General features: G+C 47.1%; 2 protein-coding genes across 3 annotated transcripts in view; one reads left to right on the top strand and one right to left on the bottom strand.

The window, feature by feature from the left end:
* The window catches only part of LOC119444262 (endothelin-converting enzyme 2-like), a 146,863-nt gene extending 144,297 nt beyond the window's left edge, over positions 1-2,566 (top strand). For both annotated transcript variants that reach the window (XM_049664509.1, XM_037708686.2), the window contains exon 4: positions 2,508-2,566. In XM_049664509.1, coding sequence (XP_049520466.1) covers positions 2,508-2,537 — 30 coding nt within the window. In that variant the 3' untranslated portion in view covers positions 2,538-2,566. The remainder of the gene's footprint in view (positions 1-2,507) is intronic.
* LOC125944183 (uncharacterized) overlaps positions 1-19,530 on the bottom strand; it is a 321,505-nt gene that overhangs the window by 60,261 nt on the left and 241,714 nt on the right. The gene's annotated exons all lie outside the window — the stretch shown is intronic.

Below are 19,530 nucleotides of genomic sequence, written 5' to 3'. Positions count from 1 at the left end.
TTGGCCAGGCCTTGCTCGCTCCGTTCGAAGATACGTAGCTGCGTGTGAGAAATGCCAGCGACGCAAGACACCGTCGACGCTCCCTGCTGGGTATCTTCAACCAATTGACATTCCCGCGGAACCATTCTTTCGGGTTGGTTTAGATTTACTTGGTCCTTTTCCTCTTTCTACCTCTGGGAACAGGTGGATCGCTGTGGCCACAGATTACGCCACGCGCTACGCCATCACCCGAGCGCTCCCTACAAGCTGCGCCACAGATGTTGCCGATTTTCTTCTACGCGACGTGATTTTATTACATGGAGCTCCACGACAACTTCTCACAGACCGTGGCCGGACATTCCTGTCGAAAGTTATTGCGGACATCCTGCAGTCCTGTGCCACGAGGCACAAGCTATCCACGTCATACCATCCGCAAACGAATGGCCTCACGGAGCGTCTTAATCGCACTCTCACAGACATGCTCGCGAAGTATGTGTCTTCCGACCACAGTGACTGGGACCTCGCTCTACCGTTTGTCACCTTTGCGTATAATTCCTCGCGCCACGACACAGCCGGTTATTCGCCATTTTTCCTTCTGTTCGGCCGAGAACCAGCACTGCCCCTCGACACAAGCCTCCCTGTTCACGCAGCACCCACCAGTGAATATGCACTTGACGCCGTCACCCATGCTGCCCACGCAAGGGAAATTGCCCGTGGCCGCCTTCTGCACTCCCAAGAGAGTCAACGGCGTTTGTACGACCAGCGACAGCGCGACCTGCACTTCCCACCTGGTTCTTTGGTGCTCCTATGGTCTCCGTCGCGTCAGGTCGGCCTGTCAGAAAAACTGCTGTCTCGTTACACAGGCCCCTACCGAGTGATTCGTGCCGTGACTCCCGTCACCTACGAGATCGCCCCTGACGCCCCATCTGCTTCCCAGTCCAGTGATATCGTGCACGTTACACGACTGAAGCAGTATCACCCTCCCAGTGATGACATTTAGACGCTCCGGGATGTCGCTTCTGCCGCCGGGGGATTATGCTACACGCGTGTGGTATTTGGTTGTTTGAACGAGGCTCGCGGGCGCCTAGACGAAGAAGACGAACTGCTCTGGGCTCTCAAGCTATCGGCTGATCTGGCCAGCGCTGCATCTATCATTTGTAAATATACTTGTAAATAGTCTCCTGTACTTAATCCTTCGTTCGCGTAACAATATTAGAAAATTATTAGAAATATATTCATATTTTTGCATAATGACTATTCAGTCCAAAGGCTGGATGGAACAGGACACTATTCAATTCAATATTCGAAAGTTTTGAATATTTGCACATCCCTAAAGATTTGCATAATGTGTTTCAGTAATTAGCATACTCGTGGGCGCTGCCTTGACAAAGCCTTGACGTGCCCATATACACATGTTACAGGTGTTCACAAGGTGCGGCTGAACAATCGTGCAGTTTATGTCTACAGAATCGGTCTAGCAAAGATGTCCACAGAATGGCGTTTTGTCACTGGCTGGCCACATTGCTGTGAATTGACTGCTTCAACTCGGATCACTTGCATCATTAGGGATCTGTCAGATGTTAAATTTAAACAAAATTAAAGCATAGTAAAATAAAATTCATTTTCTGTACCAAGCAAAACGAAGAAAACTGCGAAAGTTAATCCTTGGGTGACGCGAGAAGTCAATTCACTTGAAAAGAAAATGCTGGAGATGAAAGAACGCTCCCAGAACAAAAATCCAAAACGTGCAAGCTACGTTGAGCTCGCCTATTGGGCATGCTAAACGGCGGTACTTTAATCATAGCTTGCCCAATTTTATTCGCAAAGCGCCACAAATATTTTTGGCATTCCTCGGTAAAGAAACAAACCAGTGGAACAAACAGTGGATGGTGGCATTCTTATTGTAGAAAAGCAAAGTATTGCGTAGCATTTCAACGCATACTTCCATACCCATAAAAATGACCCTGCACTTTCTACTTCTCCATTGTCCGGTGCAATCTCGGAGCTTGTATCTGTATCGGGCGTAGTTTCCATGCTCCTTAATTTGAAAAACAAATCTACCCCATGTTCCGACAGTACACCGAACGTTTTTTTGCGTCGATGTGCAGAAACGATGGCCATGTTTCTTGCTATTATTTTTCGTGCATCATTATCCCAACCCTTCCTACTGACTGCACGTGTAGTGCCAGTGCCGAAGAAGGGTGACCTAACACTGATCGCCCAATACCGCTAACGTCATCGTGCTGCAAGATGCTAGAACACATCATAGCTAACTTCATTACTAAATTCTTAAATGATAACAATGTTCCTTCACCTTTGCAGCATGGTTTTCGAAAAGGTTTTTCAAAACATTGTCACCCAATGAACATCAGTTACCCATTCTTTCGCGAATATTTTAGACAAATCCGGCCAGGTAGATGTAGTATTTTTAGACTTCAATAAAGCAGTGGACCTTGTTGCGCACTCGAAATTGATTGAAAAACTTCGATTAATTAACCTTCCTTGTTTCATTATTAATTGGGTTTCAGCGTACCTCACGAACCGAAAACACCTTGTAAGTATTGACACTTTCCATTCTCGTCAACTCCCAGTTACCTCAGCTGTCCCTCAGTGTAGAATTCTAGGGCCTTTGTTGTTTTTAATATATATTATTGACATTACCAGTGTTGAACCCGTTGAAATAAAATTATCCGCTGATGATTGTGTGGTGTTTGGTGAAGTAACCAGCCACGGTGATCAGATAACCCTTCATATTCTTCTTTCTTGGTGCAGTCGCTGGAATATGGAACTAAATGCTAACAAGTCAGTGTACGTGAAAAAAACTAAAAAATAAACAGTCTATGTTTTCCTTATGCCCTAGGATCTGAGCCGCTAACCGAGGTGAGGGAATACAAATATCTTGGCATCACAATAACTGATAGCCTAAATTGGAACACTCGCATTACTAACTCATGTGACTCAGCCTTTCGTAAAGTTTGCCTTCTACGTCATAAACTAAAACAAGCTCCCACTGAAACTAAACTTTTAGCCTACACATCACTAATAAGACCAAAACTTGAGTGTTGACCAGACCTTACACAAAACTAACATTGATGCACTAGAAAGAATTGAGCGTAAAGCAATCAGATTTGTTTTCTCAAAGTACCGCATAACTGATTCCCCGACAGCACTAATAAAACAATGTTGTATCCAAACACTGGAAATGAGAAGAAAAATCCAGCGGTTAAAATTTCTTTTTTCTTCTTAAAAATAGCCTCATTTCCCTCACTTCAGAGCTTTATGTAATGCCAATGGTGGCACGCCAAACACGACATCGTCACGCTAACTCGTTAACTCCCTATAATGCCAGAACTTACTTTAAATCTTCTTTTTTTCCCACGCACCATTACGGATTGGAACAATTTACCTCAGTCACTACTAACCAGTATTGATTCCATTGACCATCTGAATTATTGACATCATTTCTCTCTTATGAATTGATTACCCAAGTTGATTTTTACGTTATATTTACTTCGCTTAAACTGTATTGACGATTCATTTGTAAATATATTCTTCACTTTATTTGTTTGGAGAATTCCTTCATTACATGAGCGAGTGTTTCTTTTCCGTGCTTTGTTCTCGCAACTGATGGACTGGTTTGGTATTCTGTTCATTTATGTCCGCTAATGTTATTATCTTTTGTTATCATTTGGATGCCGCTCCTGCTTGGGCCACGCCTGCAGTATTGTATAAATAAATAAAATAAATAAAATTAGGTTTTACTTCCCAACGGCTGGGCCTGATGTGCTCGAGTTTTGAATGCACCGTGCTGTGACCTAGTGGCGAGCGATGAAATTGGCTGGATTGTACAAGTCGCAGCTTTGCGCATTAAGTTAGCTGTCATTGGGCTGTACAGCCCGTCTCACAAAGCCAGTTCAGGCTACACTTCGTACTTTATTTGGGCGTTTACAGGGTGTCTACCAACCGGGAAAACCGGGAAAACAGGGAATTCTCAGGGATTTTGAATATTCTGGAAAAACTCAGGGAAAACTCAGGGAATTTGTGCCTCTATCATGGAAAATTACTGTAGGGATGGGCGAATATAGGGTATTGTCGAATATTTCATTGAATAATTCTATGTTCGTTATTCGCTTCGATTCGAATTCATGGATTCAATATTTTCGAATTATTCAGCAGTCCCGAATAGGCAGCCAAAAGCCACGGACGGTCGGTGCACATCTCGGAGGTTATCCTTCACGTCATGGCTGCCATACATCAATCGTAAATTTCGAAGGCTATATGTTTTTGCATTAAAGAGCCTGAAATGTGCGACGCAGAATAGCAGAAACGGCGCTAGCGCACAACCGAAACGAAGCGGCGGAGTCCGCATGGCCATAGTCAGCAGCGGCAATCGTACGTGAATGACAGCAAAGATGGAACGATTCGTGCCTATTTGTGATTTGTGCCTTTATTGCGTTTACCGCCGCGCATAACAACGCGTTGGCCGCGGGATTTCATAGTCGCCACCCATCATCGCGTCGATAGCTGCCGCGGTTTCTTTCGCAGCGGTTTCGTTTAGTCTCGTTTTGACTCAATACGCATGTCGGCCGCGTGGCTAAAGAGCTGCGTAGTGGCCATCCATGATCGCATAGATAGCGACCGCGATTTCGTCTGAAGTTGTTGCAGTGAACGGTAGTTTCGTTCTGACTCGGTGCGTGGGTCGTCCGGGTAGCGTATTTCTATTTGCGCCCCCGTACAGCGCTCGACCGCTGGCACCGCGCTCAGTAATGTTCCGTACTGCGCCTAATAATTCCCTTTCCGAGGCATGAAAAATCCCTATTTCGGGCATTTTTCCCTGCATATGTCTAAGAAAATCCCCGGATTTTTCCCTGCACTAACGAGTTATATGTGTATATATATATATATATATATATATATATATATATATAATGTAACGCCTTGGTTGAGGCGAAAGGAAGAAGAGGAGGACGACGAATCCTTTGGTGTGCGGAGCGCAGAAAGAAACCGCGGCTGGACTGCTTTCCTAGACTCTCATCCATCACCTGTAAATAAACACGCCTCATCCGTAACAGTTTTGTGGTGGAAGGTGCTGGGTACTCAACCACGCAACACGGTTCTGCAACCACCTGATCTGCGCCGAAGTCGCCGCCTTGCTGGACTGCCGCCGTTGCCGCTGGTGGTCGAGATGTCTCGCGGTGAAGACGGAACCCGGACTGTACCAGTTCCTACAGCTGCAGCCCCTGCCCTGGTTACAGCGGCCCCTTCGGTACCTGCTTCAGCCGCGGCTGGTCCCTGGCAGCGTCAGCACCTGATAGAGCCTCGTACATTTGGAGGCAAGTCTGGCGAGGACGTGGATGAGTGGCTCACTCACTACAAACGGGTGAGCAACTATTACCATTGGGATGCGCCAACTCTGCTGTCCTATGTCGTGTTTTTCTTAACGGACACGGCACTTGTGTGGTTTGACAACCATGAGGACACCCTCACGACTTGGGATCGGTTCGTGTCGGAAATAACGGAGTGTTTTGGGGACTCAGTCGCGAAGAAGAAGCAGGCTGAACAAACGCTGCTGCAAAGAGCCCAAGTGCCAGGCGAGACGTGCACGACGTATATTGAGGCTATATTGAAGCTCTGCACGAACGTCAACCCTCGCATGTCAGAGGAGGACAAGGTCGGCCACCTCTTAAAAGGAATTGCCGAGGATGTATACCACTTTCTCATCGGCAAAGAGAACCTTGCTACAGTAGCTGACGTCATACGGCATTGTCGTACATTCGAGACCCTGAAGATGCGACGTATCACGCCTAAATTCGGTCGGTTACCGAATGTGACTACCGTTGCGAGTGTTGACGACTACACGTCCCTTGATCTCGCGTCTACAATACGTGAGATAGTACGGGAAGAGCTCACCCGACACGTGAACTCGACACCTTATGATGCTGCGCCAATCCCAGCCCCCGCTCATCATGTTTCCATCGCTGCAACGGGCGTAGAAGACTACAACTACAGTTCTCGCTCACCACCGAGGCCGCAGCCCAATCACTACCCAGAGTCGCGGTACGAACGCCGCTTCAGCTATCCTCGTCAGCCGGCCGCTACACACCAGGAGCCGCGTGAAGATGCATTTGTCCCACAGCGTCGCGACAATGCTTTTCAGGAGTACAACGCATATCACCAACCTCCTGTGTGTTATTGTTGTGGTGCTACCGGACACATAGCTCGGTTCTGTCGTCGGCGCAGGGAAACATCCCGATACGATCCGCCATCAACGTTTCTTCGCGCCGGCAATGGTCACAACAACGATCCCTGGTCCGCCTATTCCAGGAGAACCTCACGGCAAGAGAATCGGCGCAATAGTTCACCCGCTTCTGACCGTAGTTTGACACCTCCGTCCGCCCGACTACGCCGCTCGCCTTCACCGCGACGGCGGCTATCACCACCGCCACCGCCGGGAAACTAGCCGGCGCGACCGATGGAGGTGAGGTCGCACAAAATGACTTACCTCAGATGCCTCCGCCAGTTACGATGTTTAGGAACAAGATAAAGGTGTTAATAGATGGAGTATGTGCAACGGCTTTAGTGGACACTGGTGCAACCATTTCTGTTATGAGTCGTTCCTTCAAAGATCGCATTGGCCAAAAAGTTATGTTTTCTTGGCACCAATCTACAAGATTTCGTGGTGTCGGCGGAGAAATACTTCATCCTCTGGGAGTTTGCGTCGTTCACGTCTTGTTGGCCGGAAAGGTGTTCCCAACTGAATTCCTGGTTCTGCAGCGGTGTACGCACGACGTTATTCTCGGTATTGACTTTCTGCAAGAGTGTGGCGCTTTCGTCGACTGTGGCACCGGCGAACTTTCAGTCAGCAGTGAAGTTGTTCCTGCCCTCTGTGACGAGCTGCCACCCGCGGAAGACACACTGGTTGTTTCCGATGAACTGACAGTGCCACCATGGTGCATGCGGTCAGTTTCCGTGTTCGCTTCCGTCTCTGCCGTATCTCCCTTTGATGCCATCGTTCAACCTCTCACCGGTCAGTGTGCTAAGAAAGACATCTTAGTGCCTCGCTGTATTGTGTCGATTAACAACCGAGTCACGTCTTTGTGGGCACTTAACTGTTCGCCAGTGCCTGTTATACTTCCTCGAGGAATGAAGCTCGCCATCTTTGATGGTGCCAACGGAAATTCTATCGCTGCCGTTGACGACGACAATCAAAAACGCTTGGCCGTAGACGAATGCAGTTGCTCCTACGAGTCGCAGATTCTGAAGATGGTTAGTAAGAACCTACGGTCACACGAGCGACAAAGATTGGTTGAGCTATTGGAAAGACATGCTTCTGTATTTGGCTTCTGCGAAAAGGAGAAGCGACCATCTTTACCCTGTTCTCGAGCTCAGCACAGAATCGATACAAGTTCTGCTCATCCGGTCCGACAAAAACCTTACCGAGTGTCGTCTTCGGAGCGGAAAGTTATTGCTGAACAAGTTCAGGATATGTTGCAGAAGGGCGTTATTGAGGAATCGTGCAGCCCTTGGGCAGCACCTGTCATTTTGGTGAAGAGGAAAGACGGCTCTTGGCGGTTTTGCGTTGATTATAGACGATTGAACGCGCTCACAAAAAAAGATGTATATCCACTACCTCGGATAGACGATGTCATAGATTGTCTGCATTCGGCTTCCTACTTTTCTTCACTAGATCTACGATCAGGGTATTGGCAGATCCCTATGCACCCTGCTGACAAAGAAAAGACTGCATTCGTGACGCCTGATGGACTTTATCAATTTAATGTTATGCCGTTTGGGCTTTGCAATGCCCCCGCTACTTTTGAAAGATTTATGGACTCCATTCTTCGTGGTTTAAAATGGGAGGTATGTTTGTGCTATCTAGATGACGTTGTCATTTTCGGACGTACTTTCGAAGAGCATAGCACCCGTTTAAACCTCGTTTTAGACTGCGTCGAAAAGGCCGGCTTGGTTTTGAATTCCAAGAAGTGCCGGTTTGGCGAACGACAAGCATTAGTCCTTGGTCACCTGGTTGACAAAGATGGTGTCCGGCCAGACCCCCGGAAGATAGAAGCAGTCAGTGCCTTTAAACCACCTCAGTCACTAAAAGAACTCCGCAGCTTCCTGGGTTTATGCTCCTACTTTCGACGGTTCGTGCCCAGATTCGTGGACATTGTCTATCCTTTGACAAGCCTATTGCGAAAAGACAGCCCATACGAGTGGACACCTGAATGCGACGCGGCATTCTCTCAACTCAAGTTCCTGCTGACTTCAGAACCCATTCTTCGTCACTTCGATCCGTCTGCTCCTACTGAAGTGCACAGTGACGCCAGCGGAATTGGCATCGGTGGAGTGCTTGTTCAGCGCCATCATAATGAAGAGTATGTGGTTGCCTATACGAGCCGTTCTCTCAGCAAGGCTGAACGAAACTATACTGTGACAGAGCAAGAATGCTTAGCGGCTGTCTTTGCTGTTCAAAAGTTTCGTTGCTACCTCTACGGGCGTCCATTCAAAATTGTAACCGACCACCATTCCCTGTGTTGGCTTGTTACCCTCCGTGACCCCTCCGGTCGTCTAGCACGCTGGGCTTTGCGGCTCCAAGAATTTGATTTCAATGTGTCGTACAAAAGTGGAAGACGTCATGCCGACGCTGACTGCCTTTCTCGCCTTCCACTGTCGACAACAGAGGATAACCCAGACAACCTCGACACCTGCTTTGCTGCTGTCTCTCACGCGTTTCCTGACGCCACCGTATTCCAGCGGGAACAGCGCAACGACTTATGTTTGGACCCCCTTTTCGCCGATGCCTGCAGTCCCAAGGCCAGTGGTCGCTTTTGCCTTCGCGATGGACTGTTATACAAGACAAATTATTCAGCAAGTGGCGCGCGGTATTTACTGGTTGTTCCCCAAAGCCTGCAATGTGACATTCTCCGTGTCATGCATGATGATCCGACTTCAGGCCACCTTGGATTCATTCGCACCTTACATCGAATACAGGAGCGGTTTTACTGGCCTAAGATGCGACATTTCACTAAGCAATACGTCTCGAGCTGTGACAAGTGCCAGCGTCACAAGCGACCGACAAGTGCTCCGCAAGGCCTTCTTCATCCTGTAGCGCCGCCTACTACACCTTTCGAGAAAGTTGGTATCGATCTGCTAGGACCGTTTCCACGATCTTCGAACAACAACCGCTGGGTCATCGTCTGTGTCGATCACCTAACTAGATACGCGGAAACAGCTGCGATATCTTCCTCCACCGCTACCTGCGTCGCTGCCTTCTTATTACGCTACGTAATCCTTCGTCACGGTCCGCCTCGCGTTATCATCAGCGACCGTGGTCGCCAATTCGTCGCTGACGCCGTGGAAGAATTGCTTAGACTCTGCAATTCGCAGTTCCGCCACTCAACACCATATCATCCCCAGACGAATGGCCTTGTCGAACGTACCAACCGTACCCTGACCAACATGCTGGCTATGTATGTATCATCCAATCACAGGAACTGGGATGACATCTTACCGTTTATTACCTACGCCTACAATACAGCGAAGCACGAAACTACGGACTTCACACCACGCAGCTGTCTGGATACCATTTTCCCCTTTACACTCCATACAGCGGACTCAGTTGCCGAAACTTTGTGCCGTGCTGAAGAAGCGCGACAAATTGCTCGACTGCGTACTCTGGCATCACAAGATCGCTCCAAGGAGCGGTATGACCGCCGCCATGACTCGGTGTCATTCGAAAAAGGTGACTTGGTGTGGCTGTGGACCCCTCAGCGCAGACGAGGGTTATGCCAAAAGTTCCTGGCTCAGTATACCGGTCCCTTCACAGTCATCGACCGCATTAGCGATTTAACGTATCTGGTCGCCCGTGTAAGGTCACCAGGACGCCGCTCTAGCGCTACTCAACTTGCGCATGTTACGCGCCTCAAGCGATATTACTCCAGCGCTCAGCCCTAACTCCCGTGGTGGGCTTCGTCTGCGAAACGGGGAATGTAACGCCTTGGTTGAGGCGAAAGGAAGAAGAGGAGGACGACGAATCCTTTGGTGTGCGGAGCGCAGAAAGAAACCGCGGCTGGACTGCTTTCCTAGACTCTCATCCATCACCTGTAAATAAACACGCCTCATCCGTAACAATATATATATATATATATGTGTGTGTGTGTGTGTGTGTGTGTGACGTGTTTACGGCTTTTGCAATTCTTTCAGGCGCAACACAAAAGCATGGCCTTCGCGATTTGCAGGGCCGGACGGCGCGTCACGCGACCTCACATCAGCGATTCGCACGAAAATGGCTGATGCAGTGTGCAATTAATTGATCGATCTTATTGCTGCCAGGTGTTTCGTGGTTTTAGCATGCTTCAGAAGATCACTCTTACCGCATTTGATCGTCACGCCGCAGGCTTTGCACTTCGCCTCGGTAGTCGTGTGCTCTACAAGCCATCCTTTAAATTCCGGCAGGCTGAGCCACTCCGAGCGAAAGAACTTCACAAATTTTTTTCTCGTCTGCTTTGCCTGTTTAGGATTTGATGGTCCGGAGCCGTCATCCATGCTGTCATCGGAGCCCATAGTTTATGACAAAACAACTGACGCAAGCAAAACGTTCAAATAAACACCCTATTGCCGCTCCTCTGCTCCTGTTTTGATTATTCTTGGATTGGATGCTTGTGGCTTGTTGCCCATTCATAACGAAACAATGAGGTCTTCCACTACGTCGTCACGTAGCAATCTCGGAGCCCATGTGCTGTGAATACGTTGTGGAAATCTGGGTTCCGAATCAAACACGCAACGTAAACAAGAAATCGCTTTATATAAGTAACAATAACGAATCTCAAAGGCTATGCTTTTGCCTGCTGCATGCGCCGGAAACAATTGCAGAATCCGAAAGCGCATCGTGTCACTATGTTTTGGACATTATAGAGGAATTTCACCATTCCAGAAATTCCCTGCAATATTGCGAAGATTCCCTTTTTCCCTTTTGTCCAAAATGACGGCACAAAATTCCCTGAAAAAGGGAAAATTCCCTGCACGAAACATCACTGACTGCGCTACGCCGCTCGCGCGTACCATGTTTCTAGCCGCCGCCGTTGGAACGGAGGAGGCGTTGACGGAGAACACGCTGGGTTGGGGGTGACTAGCCTGCTGTTAGGGGATCGGTGGTATACCTAAATAAACGCATCACTGTTCGGGTACGGCCACACTAGCGGCAAGTTGCCGCGCGTCAGCGCCTTGCCGCGAAGTCCACCGTGGCAATCGCGTCTCGCCGCGCGGCAGCGCGATATGATCTCGCGCGCTCCCGGAACGCGGAATCACCGTGAGCGAAAAGGGTGCGATCGGACAGCGTCCAGAAATCCCTCTATACAACCGCGAGAGACGACAATCGTCGATTGATAACCCGGCGCGGAGCGGCGGAGGTCCGGTTGCCATTGGCTCCGTGACGTCACCCTCGTCGCTCTCGGCACCCTCGGCAAGCCTTTTGTAAAACCCCCGATTCCTGCCGCTTTTGCCGCGCGCGTCATGCGTTGCCGCTCGCGGCATGACGCGGGCGTTTTTGACGCTATCGTGGCCATACCCTTAAGCACCGCTAAGTCGCCGTTCATAATCGTGTCGATAGCGGCCGCGGTTGCGACAAGCAGTTGTTTCGGTTTGACTCGGGGCAAAGCTGTCGAGGATGAAGCGCACCGGCTACATCACGATGGACGTGCGATCCGTTGGCGTTGAGCTTACTGGCGAAAAAATTATCGGGATGTGCGCGCGGTAGTGCAAAGCGTGTCGGAAAAGATGGCGCGCGCCGCAGCCGTGCTGCGAAGGAAGTCGCGAGGCCTCGATCGCCGCTGCGAAAGCCAATCAGTCACGAGATGACGAGAATTGCAGCTTCCGCACTGCTTTTGTGCTAAATAGCGAAAGGCTCATCCATTATACTAATAAAATCGTGCTGACGTAGTAAGCATTTGCTTATCGTTTTCTGCATACCCTGATAATTCGGACATTTTTTTTTCAATCCCGTGAAATTCGAATTAACTAGGTTTTACTGTAATATGTGATATATACTGTTCAAACTATTCGATTCGAAATTATTTGACCAAATCGCTATTCGCTTCGAACCTCAAATCCACTATTCGCCCGTCCCTAAATTAGCTGTAATTTAATTGAAAGGGAACGAAAGTTGCGGTAATGGAGGGAGGGAGGGAGGGGAGACGACGTTTAGCTGCGGCACCAAATGCGTATTTATATAAAAATGTGGTGAGGCGAGAAGGTGGTAAAGACTTCGGACGCTGCTCGACGAGTGTGTCCCGTTCTGATCTCGTCGAAAACTTCCGAGCCGCCCCCAGAGGCACAGGCAACAGTCACCAGCGCCGTGCGCGTTCGGTGCGAACGCGGGCAATACGCCGACGGCGTCGACAACAGTTCGGCGCATTGCTGGTGCTGCTGCATGTCTAAGTTTATACAGCTGATAAAACTACTATCCTTACTCCGTATAGCTCTCTACTAATTTGCTATCGCAATTGATGCTTCGCATTTTTTTAACATGCTTACTAAAGAGTGACAGCATCAGGCAACATGGTGTCAGCCAATCTTGATGTAAAAGAAAGTTCCGTTTCACTCAGGGAATTTAGCAAAATCACTCAGGGAAAACCTGGAAAACTCAGGGAATCTGAAAATGTCAACTTGGTAGACACCCTGGTTTACTACTGGAAAAGGCAACTTCGTTCACTGACAGTACACTGTGTCTCATCTCATCCAGAACGAATTCTGTGCTTCATTTAACCATGCAAAACGCTCGAGCCCAAATGCTGTTGAGTCTCTAAAACGAAGGATAGTAGTATGTTTTTATTTATTTGAGAACTGTGCATGCAGATTATTTTTGAGGATGAATTGGCACAGGTAATTAAAGGAAACCTCATAAAGTAGTAGAGAACTGCTACAGAGCATGTTGCTGAGAGGGTAAGCGAAAACAAAATAAACTGATGTATGTGGTACAAAGAACAAGTTACAGAATGAAGCGCGAGGGCTGATAATAAGTGTTTAAAGATCTGTTGTTGCATTATACGTTGGTGCTAAATAAATGTTAAACATATATACATATATACATATTTATTTTTAATTAGTACAGCAATGCAGAATTAAAGCCAGCCAAGCCCTCAAGACCCTGATAGGCTGTGCCTGGCAGACAGTAGGGAACCACTATTCACTAAATAAAGTTCATCAAAGAATAAAATAAAACATTGCGCGCATAAAAAAGAAAAGACACACGAATACATAAGGAGAAGCGTGTCATATCCAAAAGCAATAGGAATCATCAGCTGACACAACATTTTAAGTTGAAACTTCGATTTAACGTGAGAAATGCTTGGGGGTAAGAGATTGAAAGTATGGGGAACATGATATTTACATGTGCATTTTCTATATCGTCTTAAACAACGTGATTTTCTGCAACGTTCCTTTGGCCTGAGGCAATGGGCTGGAACGCACAGTGTTTTGAGTGGACTCGTCCAAAAATGCTTTAAGGCGACAACTTCAGTGAGGAGAGAATCAAAATGCGGGAGTCTCAAATATTTAAAAATGTTTTCATGTTGGGTAGGGCAATCATCATACACAATAATTTTCAACAAGGGACGTAATATAGAGTTTATTCTTGATGACAAACAAACAAAACAATTGCAGCCACATCGTTCCTTCTCCATGAGCAAAATTTTGATGTGTGAACGCAAAGGCTAGGGAGACACAGTCACACAATTTACCAATGGCCATTGCCAGGAAATTCATATTTAAAACAGCCCCAAAAACACGGACAAGGGAGAACACGGGATGAGCGCTGTGTGCCTTGTCCGTGTTTTTTGGCACTGTTTTAAATATGAATGATGCGTACCAACTAGCTCGCACCCAAACCCGTCTGGGAAATGTGCTACATAAGCGTGTCTGTGTCCAGCAGTTCAACGGCAGCCAGCATCGACACATCTGGTCAGACTCAGTCTCAGTGGCAACACTATTGCAGCTTATTTATTCTTTAATACTGTAGTTTGATTACAGTGGAATCTCGATGATACGATCACGGCTAATACGAATTTCTGGATGATACGAATTTTTCTGTGGTCCCGGCCGAGCCCCATTACTTTGCAACGTGCTAAAGAACGGTTGTTACAAATATATTTTCGACCCGCGTCGGTTGATACGAATAAACTCCGCCCCACTGACGGCTGCGAAAGAGAACAGCGCGCAGTCACGCGCTTTCTCCCTTTCTCTTTTGGTGCGGACGCGGCACCGGACAGCGTGGAGGCCGCGACTGGGCGCGAAGAGTTTGAAGCCGTGGCGCTTTTGTTGCTTTTGTGCTTTTCCTCCTTTTCCGCGTGCCATCGGCCGGGCAGAGTGGCTGCTGTGCTTCGGGCCGCGTTCTTTGTGTTTGCGCCATTTTGCCTAGTCGCAGCGAGCTATGTCTACCGAGATACGATCTCGGCTGATTCGCGCGGCCGTACGCCGAGGAGCGGGAACTTCCGTTGTCGTGTCTTCCGTCGACCGTGTTATCGGTGCCGATGGCACAGGGCGATTGTCTGTTTCGCTGCCGGAGTCACATGGTGCAAGATAGCGCGGCACGTAATCCACGGTGCGAGGTAGTGCGGCACGTTCAATCAGGTGCTCCTCTGCTTCTCCCACTAATCGCCGTATTTTTCTTGCCGTAGGAGGCTTGCGCTTCCGTATTCCGAAGGCGTGCTTCGTCCAATATTTCTTCTCCAACGAGCGACGATCCATCACTAACTTGGGAGCTCTCAGTAATCCGATTTCTGCGTGTCAAGTGAAGACGCCGGCGACAAAGCAGACAACTGCGGTTGCCATCTTGCCCCTGTCACAGCAGCAACCAATAGAGCCTTTGAGTACGCTGCCTTTGAGTACGCTGCAATAGAGTACGCTGCCGCCTTTCAGTACGGCAGCCAATCGGAGGCCCGCTTTCATCGGAGGGCCCTTGTGACTACCTGTCGCAGACCCACGCTTCTTTTGTGTTTGTGCGTTTATTACGAGATGGCGACTACGGACGAATTGAGAAGCAGAATGGCGAAACCTTGAGCTTTTGAACGATACCAAGATGGCGGCGCTCGATGGCGGGAAATACGAGATATGTCTCCGTGAACTGAGGTGATTTTGTGTGATTTAAAGTTGTTTTCTCACCCTCCGCACTGACGAATTAATCTTTTTCGGGCACATTTAGTGCGTTTTCAGCCAAACCATTTTGATACAGCGTAGATTAGGCATTGCAGATACCGAAATGCGTGGTTTTCAAAATCAATTTTTCTCGCGATTTTCGCAATCTGATCCCCGCGTCCCCCCTTAATTTGGCTAGTTTTAATTGCATTTTGATACGAATTTCGGCTAATACGAATATTTTTCGTGACCTCGTGAGATTCGTATCATCGAGATTCCACTGTAGTTGATTACGTTATTGTTTAGGGGCCACTGTTCTGTGTTGATGTACATTAAGCGAACAACAGTCTGCCGTTGCAACTTGTCATCGTGTGACTTGAGTGGTGACAGTGCAGGGAAACTCTGTCTGCACCTTATTGTGCCCATTGTGTGCATTCGGTCCAGAACCATTTGCTCTTTTTGCAGCGGAAGGCATGCTACAAAGCCTCCCATGTACAAATTCTCCTATATTTTCACCACAGCGCAACTAAGACAAGCTGATATACCACGGAGCTTTGCATTCACCAGCAAGGCCTCACATTTCGTACTGCCCGAACCAATAAGCTTGACATGGAAGGCGCTGTTGACTAGGGTTTCTGCAGCGCTGCCTAGGCAGTGCATCATGCCCATAGAGGCATCGTAATGCACCATCCGAAACTCTTGGACTTTGCAGGAAATTGTAGCAGCTGAGGTGACATTAGCGCGGTGCACACAGTCATAGGCCCAATCATGAAAGCCCGTCCTGGCACCACACCCGCCTCAAAGGCAGCCCCACAGCCAATGCCCCGAAAAGATAGACTTACACCCACAATAACGCATGGATGCAACAATTTTGGTCGCAAGAGAATCTTACGTAAAAGCAATAAATTGTCCTCTGCTACATTAGGTACGCAGCAGCACTGTATTTTCACTTTCTCACTAGCTTGGCAGCAGGGCTGTGCAGATGTGTCGAACTTCTGCTCATTATACCGTGTGGGTGAAGCAGCGCACTGAACGAGTGTATCGCCCAGCTTTCTACATTGCTTGCCATCGCTCAAACACAACTCTGCCAATGTACGTGGAATAGAAATAGATGTTTTTGTTAAATATTTTTAGTGTCAGTGCAAAGCATTAGCAAGGAGAATAAATACCCATTAAGAAAGTGTTCTGGGGCAATTTTATACACGTGGGTTTTCAAACTTTCTTTCTAGTAACAAAATGCTTTGATGCCATTTTGTCCAGGACCATTTCTTAGGCCTGTATTATCCGCAAGCAATTATTCTGATAGCACTTCTTTCTTCTCTGTGCTCTCCCAGAGCAGAGTGGTTTGACTGCAGCTGTTTAATGTCCATAGGAGCTCGCACCTCTGTTAGTATGTTATGGGTTGCAGCATAATTTAGCGCATGGGTTCTCAAAGCGGGTTCCGCGGAACCCTGGGGTTCCGCAGGCCCCTGCTCAGGGTTCTGCGAGCCACTGACAAATTTTCCGTGGTCCCGCGCTAACCAAGTGGTTAAAACAGCGAAAATGAGGTGCGCTCGATCCACAGAACCTCCGTTACTCATGCCCGAGTGTCAAAAAGCACATCGCACTGCATAACGGCAACGCGCGAACTGCGCAATAAATTCGCAAGCCGCTTGTAGCCACCCAACCTTTGAAAACGGGCATTACGCCTAAGCTTTCGAATTTAAATCTCGGAGGCTGTAATTTACCAACATGCGCATTTCTCCCGTTTGTAGATAGCGTAGGTGCCGATTGCGTGCGCACTGACGTATACGTTGGAGGAATAAAAAAAAGTGAAGGGAAAAAATATGCGCGAAGCATCGCAAATACGCGCCGCAGAAGAGCAAGCAAGAACTGCGCTAGCGTCCAACCGAAACGAAGCGACGCAGTCCGCATCGCCATGGTCCTCAGCGGAAAGCGTGCGCGGCACGTGATTGACAGCAACGCCGGAGCGCTTCGTGCCTAATCGCGCCCTTACAGTGGCTATTCTAGCCACTGTAGCGCCCTTAAAAGACTTTATTCCATCCATGATCGCGTCGATAACCACCGCAGTTTCGTCCGCAGCGGTTCAGGCAAACCGTGGTTTCGTTTTCACTCGGTGCACGCGTCGGCTGCGTGCTTTCACAAATGCGTAGTTGCCAACAATGGTAGCGCAGTGTTGCCAACCAATTTTTGGGAAATACCCTACGTCACAGTCAAAATTACCCTACTTTACCCTACACAACTTTTTTATTACCCTACATTTTACCCTACGCCTAAAATATCACAGCGTAATAATAATAAATTAGAGACTATACTTCAAAGTACGACGGGAAAGCAGTGCGGTGGCGCTAAAGTTGGTAGCGACTGTCATCGAAATATTTAGCAAAAAATAAAAAGCGCATATCAAAAGCGAGCGTACGCGCCTTGGCGCACATCGTTTCGCAGAAGTGGAAGGGAGCGACTGAGAGAGAAATTAAAGTCTTTATTGAGCAGAATATTGTGGTGTGGCTTCCTATTCCGGTGTGGGTTGTTGTGTTGCATTTATTTATTTATTTATTTATTTATTTATTGATACTGTTAGCCCAAAGGCCGATACAGGGTGGAGAACTCATAAAATAAGCTTCGAAGATCGCTACAAACACGAGCGCTACAAAAATCAAACCAGAAAATACAATTGCTTAATTATGCCAATTTACACAAGAATATTCACACATATGTAATATAAATGAGCATTGAGCATTGAACAGGCACCGAACACTACAATCAATAACAAATATGTATCATACAAATCAAATTTTAACATCACATACAGGAACTTCGTCAATATCCGCAGAGTCATTTCAATCATGTCACATTGCATATGCTGCCTATCATTGCATGAAGAAGCTAATTATGTATGAGGATTGCTACATAGCAGAATAATAGGCCAGTACGGATTTTTCAAAGTGTTCTAGGGAATCAATTTTCGTTATGCAATGCGGTAGCGCATTCCAATCTTCAATCGTTTTAGGAAAGAGGGAGTACTTAAATGAGTCAACCTTTGCAGTTATGGGCATAAATTGGTCCTCATGGCTAGACCTAACGGACCGTGATATCCGTGACGTTCTGTTTTGCAAATACCTTTGAGTGTCGAAATTGAAGCGGTTATGTTTCATTAAGTAAATAAATTTTAGTCTAGCTACTTTTCGCCGCAATGAAAGCTCGGGCAAGTTTAGTTCAGTGAGCATCTCAGTCACTGAATCCGTGTGCCTATATTTTGACATAATAAACCTTGCTGCACGCCTCTGTATTTTTTCAATCTGATTTACTTCCTTCTTTTTATACGGATCCCATATTATGCTAGCATATTCCAGCGCGGGACGTACCAATGCTAGATATGCAGTTAGTTTAACATCTCGGGGAGCAAGTTTAAGTCTACGTCTTAGTGACCAAAGTTTAACCTCTGCGGCATTACATAAATTAGTTATGTGTTTTTTCCAAGATAAGTCATCCGATATCGTAACGCCTAAATACTTGAAATGGCTCACTTGTTTTATTGGATTACCGTCTAACTTGTAATTGAAAAGTAACACATTTCTTGTTTTTCTAGTTATTCGCGCATAAACAGTTTTTTCATAATTTATTTTCATTTTCCATCGCGTGCACCAATTGCTGATTGCTTCTAGTGCTGAAGCTAATTCCAATTGGTCCTCATGACATGATATTTTAGAATATATTAAGCAATCATCTGCAAATAAACGAACCATTATCTTATCATTAAGCCCATTTGTCATGTCATTAATATAACAAAGAAACAATATAGGTCCTAACACAGACCCTTGAGGGACGCCTGATGTTACGTTTAGAATTTTTGATTTCTTTCCTTTCACTTCCACATATTGTGACCTGTTAGTAAGGTATGAATGAATCCACTTAACTATACTTAAATTAACTCCGAGATCAAGTAGCTTACCAATCAAATCCGAGTGGGAAACGTGGTCAAAAGCTTTTGATAAATCGAGGCAAATTCCGTCCACCTGACCTGTTTCATTAATTACCTGAGCAAAATCGTGTACCGTTTCTGCAAGCTGGGTGATAGTGGACAATCGGCTCCTAAATCCGTGTTGGTTAGAAATAAGTATGTTCGAGCTTTCGATATAGTTAAACAAACTTTTTGATAGGATATGCTCGAACATTTTGCAGCAGTACATGTAATTGAAATGGGTCTATAATTTTGAATTCTATGCTTGTCCCCAGTTTTATGAACTGGCACTACTCGCGCCATTAACCAATCATGTGGTAAATTGTGCTGTTCAAGAGACGCACGGAAAATTATCAGCAAATACTTCGCGATCCATTCAGCATATCGTCTCAAGAATTCGTTAGGGATGCCATCCGGACCAGGAGACTTTTTCGTGTCTAGGCCTAAGAGAAGTGAAAGTA

This window comes from Dermacentor silvarum, chromosome 3, assembly GCF_013339745.2.
Source record: "Dermacentor silvarum isolate Dsil-2018 chromosome 3, BIME_Dsil_1.4, whole genome shotgun sequence".
Lineage (NCBI taxonomy): Eukaryota > Metazoa > Arthropoda > Arachnida > Ixodida > Ixodidae > Dermacentor > Dermacentor silvarum.
This window is presented reverse-complemented; position numbering and strand designations above follow the sequence as displayed.